We start from the raw sequence: 14009 nt of genomic DNA on the forward strand, positions 1-14009 counted from the left end.
TTTTCTACTATACAAAGAATCAAACATTTTATTCTCTATATTGTCATAAATTTTCTTTTCATTAAAAAACCCCTCTCATTTCATAAATTATATGTTATATCAGAAAACACGAAATATTTTTTTATATAATAAACTGTAAAGGATATTTTCACGTTTGGGATTTTTATATTTTGGGTTTTTGTTGGTCTACTCTTTTGAACACTTTGTAATTAAAAGTAATGAAAGCAGTGTATACATCATCTTTAGTATCCAAAGTTGCAATTGAATTCGTTTTCTAAATAAAAATATAAAACGTTTCATTTATATTGTAATTTAGAGATAGAATTCAATGTATCACTACACAACTGAAAGGATCAAAAGGTGCGTTCTTTTCATATGCAGTTCCACAGATAATGCTAAGTTGTTATTCTTCTTCTTCTTCTTCTTCTTCTTCTTATTATTATTATTATTATTATTATTATTATTATTATTGTGGACAACTTCAAGGAATCATCGGGGAGACCCTAAGCATCATATCAAGAAAAACTATTTGGCATTCGCACACTATATATATCATACTTTGCTTTGAACTCATTTACAGTCATGGCACCCACAACAAACTCTGGCAGCTTATTTCACTCATTCACCACTCTCCAAGTAAAAAACCTAGTTCTAACACCCTTGCTAACTACACTCTTGCTCAGTTTTCATGGATGACACCCTAGTTCTCCCACCACCAGACCTGTTCTGAAAAATTTCCTCTGAATTAATATTTAAAAACCCTTCAGTAATTTGATTGTCTTAATCACCCCTTTTGCACCTATCAACCAATTTCTATATCCCACAGATCTTCAACCTGTTATTGTAAGGTCCATGCCATAGACCATATTCATTCCATATCATCTTGGTCACTTGCCTCTGGATCCCCTCTACCTCCTCCCCATCAAGAAGAAACCCAAGGGCCCAGATCTGGGCACAGTAGTCAGGATGGGGTCTTATCAAGGCTCGATACAGAGATACGCAAGTTATTGTTCCTCTTCATCGAGCCTTGATAAAGAATCAAACTATTCTTCAGTAACAAAGTGATCTGATGAGCTGATTTAGCAAAAGTGGCTATTTTCCCCCTAAACCTCAACTCCCTATCCACCAACACACCCAAATCTCTGTCCTCATCAAGCTCCTGGAGTACCATTCCATCAATGTGGTATACTGCTGCTAATCTTTTCACCCCAAAATGCATAACCTTACATTTTGCCATATTAAATTCACATCCATTCTCCTTAGCCCAGTCGTCCAATCTATCCAAATCATCCTGCAAAATTCTGACATCATGTGCATTCACTATTACTCTTCTCAACTTTGCATCATCAGCAAATAAATTAACAGTTCCTCTCAGATCATTTCCCATATCATTAATGAATAAATTAAATAGCAGTGGTCCAAAAACAGGGCCACTGCCAATGACCCTGCGGCACACCACTTGTAACAGGCCTTCTTTTGGACTCCACTCCTGAATAAACTACTCTCTGATATCTCTCCATCAACCATTTTATCCAATTTCCATGTGATAACTGAATCATATAACTTTTATTCCCTTATTTTCATGAATGAATACGCGTGCAGTATTTCGAATTTTTATTTGAATAAAAATACTTTTTTTTAAATTAATATATTGTGTACTGTACTATTATTTACATGACTCAAGAAAGCGCGATATGAAATTGCTCTTTGATGGAGAAATTCTTTTCCACATAAAATTTGGACGTTGTTAGTGCGTGAGGGTTGGAGGTCTCAGCGTTAGTGGTATTTGGTTGGGATTCTTTAGACAACATTTATAAATGTTTTAAGCAGCATACTCATATGGAGGATATAGTATTTTAGTTGTTTGTTCATGACGAAAGAAAACGATGTTGTATTAAACTAAAGTGTTTAAAGGCCATCTGAGACAGCTGTAAAAGAGAAAAAGCTAGTAGCAGTGAATTTCGCCAATCGTAAAATGTGTTTCATACGATTAGGCTACCAATTCATGACGTCAGACTCCAAGCTGTAGACCGGCATTTTGAAAGTGTTGTGTTGTTTACGGTTGTTAATTTAGTGCTATATCAGATAAGGTTATTGTGTAAAACTAAGTACAATGGCAACGGACAGCATTAATAAATCACGGTTACAACATTTTAAAAATAAAGGAAAAGATCAAGATGTAAGTATTACTATCATTCGAAACTGACATAAACGTCTTTGTTTGAGTTCATCTAAGCCTAACGTGTACGTTTTATCGTCTTACGACCATTAGATTATTCATTAGTTAGGCTTATGCATTTTGAAAATCTACGTTCATTACGTTAGTTTTGATTTCATATATTAAATTGTATGACAAGCTTCTCCCAATATGGGGAAAAGGAGAGTTATCAGAAATGTGTATGTGGAAACTTTCCGCACCTTCAAAGGTAGAAGGAACATGTTCATTAACAAGTGTTAATGACTGAAATGCATTTAAATATATTTTGTGTTCGATACGGTTTTTATTTTGCGAATACTTTTAGCTTATGCTGATTATTTCCCCCCCCTTCTCCCCATCTTATAATAATTAAAGCATTTGGACTTAAAATATTGACCCCGGTCAACTGTTATTGCTGCTACTATAACTGCATATAATTCATTACTGATATTTATATTCAGTGAACCATGTGAACCATAATAAAGGTTACCTATTGATGGATTATGCTGAAAGGATAGGAACTCGGAAGATCTTATTAGTGTATTTTGTTAATCTTTTCCACAATCGGCTAGTTAAGGAGGCTAGTGGCCTTGATTAATAAGCTAAATTGCATAAATAATATTTGAGGGGCACAGTAACTTCCCTATTCCTGCTTGTTAGTGCTTCTACCTCCCACAGAATCCTGGTCTGGTCACCTGGATTCTGTGGATGAATAAGTGGTGGAGAGGATCCAGAGGCAAGTAACAGAGATTGCAGTAAGTCTATGGAATGCTTCTTATGATAATTAGTCAAAGATTTTTGGGCTTCAAAAACTAGCCAATAGGAGAAAAAGAGGAAATATGATAGAAGCATGTAAGTTATTATAGGGTTTTTATAGGATTCACACTGAAAACTTTTTTTTTTCCTTCAGTACATTGCAGAAGTGAGAATGAGGAGTCGCCCATGGAAATTATGTAAGACTTGTGTGTTAGGACTAGATTTTTTGCTTGGAGAGTGATGAATGGGCTGCCATAGGTGGTTATGAATTTAAGGAGATGATGATGATTTATGGTTTTAATGGTATAAGAACAGCAAAGGTCATATTGTGCAGTATCAAAGGTTATAGCAGTACACAAGGTAAGACCATCACAGATATCCATGCATACAATGGGATTTGAACTCTCAACTTGTTGGAGAGTGGGTATGTGTGAATAATGAGTTTCTTTTGATGAGTCTCCTGACTACGGGGAGATAGCCATATAATAATGTGGGGTATAATTATGACTTCTTGAAGAAGTCAAGGACTCCTTCCTTCTACACCACCTAATATGTATTCATACAGACAGTGCTTTTTTGGGACTACACAGCAGTATTGCACACCAGAACTTTTATTAATAGTGGAATTCAGATGTGGTATCTTTTTTTCAAATTTGTAATATCCTTCACTTTTTACACATTTACCTGGTCTTCACATATGCTTAATTATGTAAAGAAATTTGAATTTTTCACTGCATCCATTGTAAAGATATTGGGTATATAAAATCTTTATTAATTATTATTATATATATTTTACTTATGCTTTATATACTTGTACAATAAATTTATGCTTAATAAACTGTTAATGTTAATATTGTAACATTATTACACTGATGTAAAATATCAGCAAATTTTTTTTAGTTTTCTTTTCATATCTTGTTAATTTTCAGATTTTCCTACTATCAAAGAATAAGTACCAGCACCTATTTTGTATGAGTGTGTGTTTTACACACACACTCATACAAAAAAAAAAAAAAAAAACACTACATACAAATAATGTTTACAATAGTTATGGATACTGCTGAGTACATGGCTCTAAGTATTTATGTATAAAATTTACATTGAATTCCTTTTGTAAATGTTCACTAATTTTTTTTGTTTTAAAAGAAACTGCTGAGCACTTTTTGAGACATTGAAGATGGAGTGCATGTGGGTTTTTATTGGCTCTATCAAAAACTGCAAAACTGATATCTTCTCGATTTGCAAGATTCATGTAATGCACCCTGACCTGTATCTATTTTGAAATGGTTCGTATTTTTTAAACTTACATTTATTGTTACATGGCATGATGCTTCCCGGGAGAGTGTTTTTAATTAGGGCATCACAGTACCGTACAGATGACATTGACGTTTGGAATTTTTTGATTGAAGTGGTATCCATCAACAATCCATCAGCTAATAGATAACCAGTTTGGGTTTGTCCTATTTCCTTCAGAAAAATATTGTAATTAGTGATTTAATTACATCTGTATAGGATAGAAAAAGCCATATTCCACAAATGTTCCATATTATACTTAACAAGGAATTATGTTCTTATTTTCATCCTTGTTTTGCAGAAATGAAAGCCAATAAAAGTTTATATGTAAAATATCATAACCAGTCAACTCGTATATAAATAGTTGCATCATGTTGCTCTTTGTATCCCATAATGCATAATGTAGATTCCCTTTTTCATGCATGCATTATGGTAAGACAACCCAAGGTAGTTTTGATACTCGAGCTCTAATCACTGGAAGTCAGACATAGTGATGAGATACAAAGAACAACTTGAAGTCACTGTTTTAAGTTAGAAGTATATAAATATACTTCTAACTTTCTTGTGGTGTAAAGAATGAATTTATGACATAACATACCAGTATGTCATATATATTTACAATATTTTATAAAGTTTATGAGGAAAGTTGGATTATATTGAACATTTGTTCCTGGTTGTCCTACATGAACTTGAATGTGTTCATTTTTTTTATATACTTTGTAAACAGGATTTAATAAAGAAGTGAATAATAGAAAGTCTGAAAATATGATAATTTAGAATAATGAACTACAGATATTATTTTTCTTAATGCCTTACTTAGAAATAGGTCTCTTTATTCCATCTCTCTCAGACACACACACACACACCACCTATCCATTCCTTTGCTATCGTGTATGTCATTTAACTCCGCGGAGGTCGCAGCTGATCTGACAGATATAAACAAATTGTTTAATATTAATATTCTTACACATATTCAGTGTATAAATTGGAGGTCATGACTAGCTGCGCATGTATATATTACAAGTGATATTCCACACTGTTTATGTGGTCAGTTTTGGTTTAACATGTGTCATGTAAAGGTGTGTGATATTTCATAGTAAATTGTATCCGAGAGATACCGCGACCTCTGATGTCAGTATAGTATTGGTTTATTTTATTTTATTTTATTTTTTTAATTTACCATTGAAAATGGCTGGAAAAATATATCGATTGGATAATCCATCAGATGTTGAAGAGATTCAGCGATTTTGTTACTTGAGTCCAATGATGAGAATGATTAAGTCGAATGTGAAAGTGATATTTGATAGTCAATTGTAACTGAGAGATACCGTGAACTTGGTGTCAGTATAGTATTGGTTTAGTTGTGTTTTTCTTTGTTCAATAATTTCTAGATTGTAACTGAAAATAAATCATCGTGTATTATATTTGCAGTTTTTTTTAAAGTTTTATCGCATTTTAGCATATACTAGTAATGAACGTATCTTTCAGATACGTGCAACCTACACTGCAGTTTTTTCGACCACGACCTCCGCAGGGTTAATTACTTTACATGATTCTCTGTAGCAGTGTGATGTTTTTATTTATTTTGATTTTTGTATACAGAACATCCTATCATTTAGAAAACTTTCAAATGGGATTATAATTTGGAATTGTAGTTTAGCAGTTTGATGTGTATGTAATTTTAATATTCGATTTTTTTTTAATGGATAAATTATCATCATCGCATATTGGCCAGGTAGCTCATCTCTTCAAAAGTGCTTTTTATTTAAAGTATCCAGTGCAGAACAGAATATGTTTACCACTTTTACTTAAATTCTTAAATATCAGAATGGAAAAAATATAATTAATAATATTGGAAAAAACCATGATTTGCAACTAGATGATGATGAGCATATAGATGTGACCTTTGAAGCATAAAGTTTTTCATTGAAGGATGCTCTAAAAAATAAAAGCTTTGCTTGTCATAGTTATTATCATTGTCGGAGGCCTACACTATTTCTACGATATCTGTTGTGCATTCACTGACAGAGAAATCACAACAAACTCTGGCAACCCATTCTGCTTTTCTCCATTCTCCAACATAAACTCAAGTCTTCATACCTTGCTAACCATGCTTTACTCAGTTTCCTGAGATGATCCCTTTATTCTGCCTTCTCTACCCAAGTTCTGAAAATTTTCCTTTACATGAGTCTCATAAAACCCTTTCAGTAACTTAAACATTTCTATCATATTCCTCTTCTTTTCTGCCTATCTTAACTTCTGCAACTTGCAAATCCTTCATCTGTTGTTATGAGGAGCATTCAGCAAACTACTCACCAGTATGGTCACTTGCCTCTGGATACCACTTCCTCATTCCCAAGAAATCTGGTCAAATAGATCTATACACAGTAATTGAGATGTCCCCATATCAAAACCGTATAAATAGAAACGATTTCTTTATTTCTGCATGTTCTTCCATAACCAAATATTCCTATGAACTACCTTGACCACGTTTGCAGTATGCCCTCTAAACTTTCAACTCCCTATCCACCAACATCCTCATATCTCTAGATTCACGAGTTTCCTGGAGTACAGTTCCATTGGCATGGTAGATAGCTTGTAATGTTTTCATTTCAAAATGTATAACTTTACACTTTTCCACATTTTAATTAGCACCTGTTAACTTTTGCCCATACTCTCAGCCTATTTAAATCATCCTGCAAGCTCTTTACATCATCTTAGTTAACTATTATACTACCATGTTAAAGATACCAAGCAATTTTAAACCTGGTTTTACTCCATTTTTTCCAAGTAAGCAAACAGGCAAAATGTCAAGTTTGCGCCTGCAATTTATGCAAGACTAGCTGATCCCACAGGTAGTGCAAGACCAAGGCAACTCATGGTAAAGGTGGAGTAAGCTCTAATCACTAATCTTAATATTTACCCTTAATGCCAATACTACCAGTTGTCCATTCATAGTCATGAATGAAAAACCACGTTTGCTATAGTATAGTACTATGTATGTATATAATGCCTGTTAGTTTTTAATGTTTTGGAACAGTGCTTGGTGAAGCAGATTTTGATGAATTTATGTTTAGGTTCTTTTATAAAAATTTGTTGATCCTTTTGTTTAAATCAAGTAATTCACCATTTTTATAGCTAATTTATTCCAAATCATTGCCAGATTATATGATACTGTATTCTCTCAAATCTAAGATTAAGCTCATTTCAAATCTATCACTCTGAAAGATGCCAGTCTTCCTACTTTCAAAATTTCTTGTCAGTGAAAATTCTTTCCACAACCAGTCAGGATGAATTTTGGGTGACATAAGATCATAGAAAATTCAGTAAATATGCTAAGATCATGGTATTATGATCTTAGCATATTTACTGTCATGCTTCTGGGATAAATAATATTAACAAGTGTATAGGGTGGAAAATGTTCAATGCCAAGGAGATTAACATATAGATAAAATACATGTCACTGATAAGAGAACATAGCGACATGCACGTAATTGCAGATATACTTTCACATAGCTGCATTGCTTGATGGCATCTGTTGGAATAGTTTAAGAATGAAATACTGCAGGATCTTATTAGTCAAATTTTATATGGTTTCACAAGTTATGTAATATTGAACCATAATTCCTAATAAGGGTGCTACATGAACAAATACATGGTTCTTTGAAGTGACTAAGAGAGAAATTTTCTTCTTTGTAAAGCATTGTAGCTATAGAACACTTCATGAAAAGGTTGCCAGATATAATATGCATAATTAAACTTAGTTTTCCTGCCTTTTGTGTCATGACTTGGCCTTTGATAATACAAAAGTCTTCATACAAGATCAGATTTCTCCTGTGAGCTGATGTACAGCTTCTCAGCCTTTACTTGCATCAGCACATAGCATGCATATCACTGCCTCCAAAAAACTAATGTCTTTTTCCATTCAAGGCATTACTCTTTTATGTGTGCAACTTCTAACAATATAAATCCCAAATCTGCCCCATCTTCTGTATTCTCGCATTTGAGGTGGTGCACCCAAAAACTTGGATTATGTTAATCATAAAAATGCTTTGCTATGCATCTTTTAATCATACTGAAACAACATTTCATTATCCTCTTTCATTACATTTACCTTTGTTCTTTAGAAGTCATTCTCACACTGAGGCTGTTTTGAATGAATGGAGGTTTATACTCCCTAAGAACTATAACTTTCATTCATTCACTCAAAATTATCTTTAGGAGGTTTTGCAGTTTTTGAAATGGTTTTGTAAGTATCTTTAATATTAGCTTTATTAGGATTTGTTTTAATAAAGTGATATAAGTGGAAATGTCATCAAGGTATTGATAGAGATAATTCTTGTATTGTTTTCTGTGTTTTGATGGTGACCTTTCTACACAGTTTTTTTCTGCTTATCTGTTAATGTTTTTAATTGGAAGGAGTTATTTGTTTTATCTGTAGCAAAACATGTTGGTATTAATAATGGCCATAAAATCCCAGTTAGTAGGATAGATCATGTTATTTGGCCATACATTGGACATCTTAATTAAAAATCTATATGAAGAAGTAGACTAAAGATAAAATTAACTTTACTTTCCAACACATCTTGACTACTAAATGGGTTTGTTCCAAATGACTGAAAATTTGACTTATTTAACAGTGATATGCAGCTGTTGGGACCACCTTTTAATTGACATGTAGTGGACATAAAATCTGTGTATGCATTTGTTCAAAATAGTTGTGTATTTTAGATTAGGCCATAATAAATATGAAAAAATATTAGTAATAAATTTAAATTTCTTCTATTTTAAGGCTTGTTCTGAATTGCCATTAAGCCCCTTTGCAAATTCAACAGCTGTTATTTTCCTTAACATCTTCACTGTCCACAAATCACTTGATTCATGAACTGCAAATTGTGTGTCAGAATTGCATATGAAAGTCATCAGGATGACTTTCATATGCAATTGAAAATAAATATATTTTCAATTGAAAATATTTTCAATTGAAAATATATTTATTTGAAAATATATTTATTTGAAAATAAATTGAAAATAAATATATTCCTTTTTTAGCTAAACCAGGTGAATTTAGCTAAAAATGCATGTTTTTATTTTCAATTACTATTTCACCATCTGCATGCTATACTAACACAACCCATATGTCTGTTGTTGTAGCAGGACAAGGTTTCCAAGATTACATTCACATTTGTTTTCCAGAATGTGAAAGTTCTGAATCGCCTTATCAGACTCCTTAAATCTTCATTCAAAATCTTTGTGATATATAGAATAGTTTTCTAAATAAAATTGAATTTGATATGAAACAGATATTTCTTTCCTATTGAATGACCCATCAAAATGAAGGTCATTAATTAACCTTATTCCTGTTTGATTTTTGTTTTTAACAAAACAAATATAATCTTCAAGTGAGCATAAATGCTGCATAAACATCATTTAGTTCTGTGGAATAATTTTTTGAAACTCCATTATTACCAGTTATGGATTAACTAAAATACCATTATACATTGGAATTCTTTATGTAGTCTATCACAGGGAATAACATTTTCTACACTTATGAGGAGAAACTTTATTATTACTATTGTTAAGAGGACCCCCAAGGAGTTTAATGGCTCATCATAGGAAGGCCAAATGATTGCAAGTGTGAAAATATTTACTTGGAGCTTTATATTCCAGTGTAACGAGTTCAGGGATAAAATGATTTAGTTTGGTTTCTGTGACATGCAGTTTTTGTTGCTGTGAACAATCTGCTAATGGGTGTTTTCCATAATCCTGATGTCTGTTTTGCCACATATCATTGACAAAAGCGTTATCCGAGTATCTTTAATCCATCTAGATGCTATGAGTGCAGTAATGCCTTTTGGTTAGAAAAAACCTGGATTCAAAATCACAGGATATGAAGAACCTTTATATTATTGTTGTACAGACATCTTCCTAAAGTATCTGAAAGCTCATTGTAGGTGGTCCACACTAACCATAATGCCTATCCCATCCCCACCTTAAGCTGCTTCACTGACATAGCACTCACAACTGCCTCTGGAAACCTATTCCGTTCATTCACTGCTCTCCATTGGACGTTCTTGTTAACTACACCCTTCACAACCTCCAGGGGTTAACCCGTTGTTCTCTCCCATTCAGCCATTCACTGAAAAAATATCTTTAGGATCTTCTCTGTAAAACCCTTTATAGTCAGAACTGGCGCTAGGGTTTTTGGCGCCCGCATGCAATTTCTATCTAAGCATCCCTGTAGCGATCTGGGCATGTGTGGTTCTTTTACGATAATAACAATTTAAATTATTTGAAATTTCTCAAATAAATTTTGACAGATCAGCCACACGTTGGTTCGCTAAATGTAACGAACCGGGGTTGTTGACTAAGCAGGATAATCGTTAAAAACCCGAATATTCAAAAAATTCACAAAACTTAAATCAAATTTTGATAAAGCCACTTCACTTTAATTGTTGAATATAATGATACAGGGATTATAGCCTTCTGACCGACCCGAATCGCTAAATTAAACAAAATTAAAATGAATTTTAATTTAAGTTAAAATTTATTTGAACTAAAGTTTAAAAAATTCTTTCATTTTATAAGTTAGTAAATTCTTAGTAACTTGTAAAAAAGTTTTAATAATTTTTATAAGTGGAACTATCTTTTAGGAAAATAAAAGAATCTCAAGATAGATGAGAAAATATGAAAAGAATTCAGAAATAATTAGAACATTTAATATAAGTATTCAAAAAATATCTTTACAGAATAACAGAATAAATTAAATTACATAAATATACTTGAAATTTTTTAAATTAAAATTTTAGGGTTTTTGATTTCATATTCACAAAATTAGAAATAATGATTTTAACGTCTAATTCCCCACATATATAATTTTCAATAGCTATTAATGCCAAACTAACAAGCCTTTTTTGTGATATACTTGATTAAGTAGGTTTTAATTAATTTCAACTTGGAAAAGGAACGTTCACCGCTCTCTGCACTAACAGGTAAGGTTAACAGCATTCTTAAAGAAATTGACAAGTTAGGGAAAGATAACTTATTGGACGCAATAAAATTAAGAATATCAAAAGGGTTTTGAATATTTTCGGAAGGATAATTCGGAAATTATCCTTCCAAAAAATATCCTGGAAAGCACATAACTCGTCATATAGTTCTATTGCATTTACATCTTTATTGTCGCTGTCCTTCAAGAGAATCTCTAAATCGTCACAATGTTTTCGTAAATCTTCATTATTAATTTGTAGTAATCTATACAAGAAATTGAAATTATCATGTTTTTAGTTGTTCAAAATTCTATTAACGAACACATTGCAATGTCTAGAAGTGTATAAAACACATTCACTCTAAATTTATCTTCTGGCGATTGTGACGTTTCGTCATGATGCTCCTAGTCAAATTGCCGTGTCTTCTTTCGGCGTCGAACTTCCGTACCAGTTTTAAATTCTTGTTCTCCATCCACCTCTTCACTCAGTTCTTTTGCTGTTTTTAGAACTTCTTTAAAATTTGTATCTGATCGATACTCTTGTAAGAATATTTTTAAGTTTTCGATAGATTGTAAAGCAAGTGTAATGTTCATATTTTTGTCTTGAAGCATTTTACTCACAGGTTTATTCTGTTAAGTAAATCATGCCAAGTTAAAAGAGAACAAATAAATTTGTAGTCCTTTATTTTAGCACATAATGTTTGTGCTTCATGCTGAGTTCCTTTATTAAAATTTTCATTATTTAAAATTTCAACAAGTGCATCGTAAATTTCTCCTAACTGATATCGTAGAGGGCGGATTGCATTAATTTTACTTTCCCATCGCGTTTTTGATGGCTGTTTCAATGTTAAATTTTTTACGGACTTTAAAAGGATTGCCCAATGTTTGTAAGAGAATGAAAAGAAATTGTGTATTTCTTGAATAATTGCAAGGAAACTAATTGTATCTGCATTCACTTTGGCTGCATCGTTAATGATTAAATTTAGAGTATGAGCAGCACAATGCACGTAAAAACTAGAGGATTTTTGTTCAAAAGGAAATTTTGAGCCCATATTTTTTTCCCTTTCATATTTGCCACATCTCGCATGTCTTCAATGGGGATGTTCCATTTTTCCAGTTGTTCCATTATTGTTACACATAAACCACGTCCTGTGGAATCTGATATATCTACAAAACCTAAAACATTTTTCCTGATCTTGACAATTCCATTGTCACAGGAAAGAAAGCGAATAATAATGGTCATTTGTTCTGTTTTACTTGCATCAGGTGTGCGGTCTAAAATTATGGAATAAAATTTAGATTTTCGAATTGATACAAAAATTGTATCCCTGATTGCATTACTTTTCCAATATTTCATTTTGACTCTCTTTACTCAAATAGTGCACTTTATTGTTTCAATGTAGGGCCCTTTCAACATGATTTTTCCATAACGGGATCAAACTTCGCAAACAGTTCAATTAATTTTAAAAAATTGCCGTTATTCCTTTCATGTAATTTATCAAATGATCCACGAAAAGCTAAATTTTGGCTACCAAGGAATTTTATTTCAATCAAGCATTCTAAAACACTCGTCCAATGTTTCTTTTCCATTTCATACATGCTTTAAGTCTGGCAATCAATAGTAGTTTTGATTATTAAATTTTTATCAAGTTCCTTCCATTTTAAGAAATTTTTCATGTGAGTTAAACTAGTCTCATGTCTATGCAAAGTTGTATTTACATTTCTCCAATCGTTATAACCTTCTAGAAGACTACTTGATTCAGTAGGTGCAAAATGTTTGCAACAAAAGCAAAAAAACAGAATTTAAAGTTTCGGAATAAATGAGCCATGTTCTTGGCACGAGCTTCCCCGTTTTCCATTTTTCTATTATAATACGTGTCGCTAAATTGATGACCATATGTATCTCTGGGATATATTATATTTTTCTTTTGAACAGTCCCCATTTCAATAAAACAACTCGTAATTTTTCATCAATAGTTCCCCATTCACCTGAATCTTCTAAATTTACATAAACTAACAATGTGTTAGTTTCGTGGTCAACTGTAACTAAATCTTCTCCTAACTGTTTTTCACTTAAATCATGCGTCTTGTTATCTTGTTCAATAGTTGCAATAGTACTTTCATGCAAACTGGATGATATGCACGGTACTTCAACTCTGATTTCTGATGTATCAAGTTGGTTCAATCTGCATCAGAATATTTTAATAAGTTAACAAATTATTAAGAGCCCCAGTTTCTTTCTTAATAACTGCTTCTTTCGCAGCATGACATTTATGATTTTGTGCACCAGATAACTTTTTTTTAAATTTTTGATTCCATTTCTATTTTATACCCACAAGAAATTATTACACAACACGACACAGAGACGAAATAATAGTCCGCATTGAGCTGCTGTCAGTAGCCTACTGAGATGCGTACCATATGACTGGCTAACTAGCAACAAATGTTTTGTATGAAAATTCGTTTCTGCGCATAAAAAAAGTTCAACGTTTCACTTTAGATAGACTGCAGTAGACACAACATTCTGCAGGCAAGCATTTAGCCTACTCTCGCTGCAAAATTGTAAACAGCCGGCTGATCAAAGAGGCGGCAATATACAATTTTTTAAAATTTTTATTCAGTGTATCTGGCCTTTTTTATTTTAATATTGATCATTCTAAGAGTTTTTTGTTTATGATAAAAATTTTGTTTCTTAAAAATTAACGTATGACCCGTGCCCCCCCCCCCCCTTCGTAGTGGCCCCCGCATGCTCAGCATATCCACTTCCGCCGGCCC

At 32.6% G+C, this 14009-nt stretch overlaps 1 protein-coding gene across 2 annotated transcripts in view; it reads left to right on the plus strand.

The window, feature by feature from the left end:
- The first annotated feature begins 1750 nt into the window (after window positions 1-1750).
- Kap-alpha3 (karyopherin alpha3) overlaps window positions 1751-14009 on the plus strand; it is a 212977-nt gene continuing 200718 nt past the window's right edge. Inside the window, exon 1 of one of the 2 annotated variants that reach the window (XM_090413974.1) lies at window positions 1751-2179. In XM_090413974.1, coding sequence (XP_090270100.1) covers window positions 2114-2179 — 66 coding nt within the window. In that variant the 5' untranslated portion in view covers window positions 1751-2113. The remainder of the gene's footprint in view (window positions 2180-14009) is intronic. The other variant, XM_090413973.1, reaches the window with a different exon arrangement.

Source organism: Typopeltis vanoorti, chromosome 24, assembly GCF_054136105.1.
Source record: "Typopeltis vanoorti isolate ZY-2024b chromosome 24, IOZ_Tvanoo_1.0, whole genome shotgun sequence".
Classification (NCBI taxonomy): Eukaryota; Metazoa; Arthropoda; class Arachnida; order Uropygi; family Thelyphonidae; genus Typopeltis; species Typopeltis vanoorti.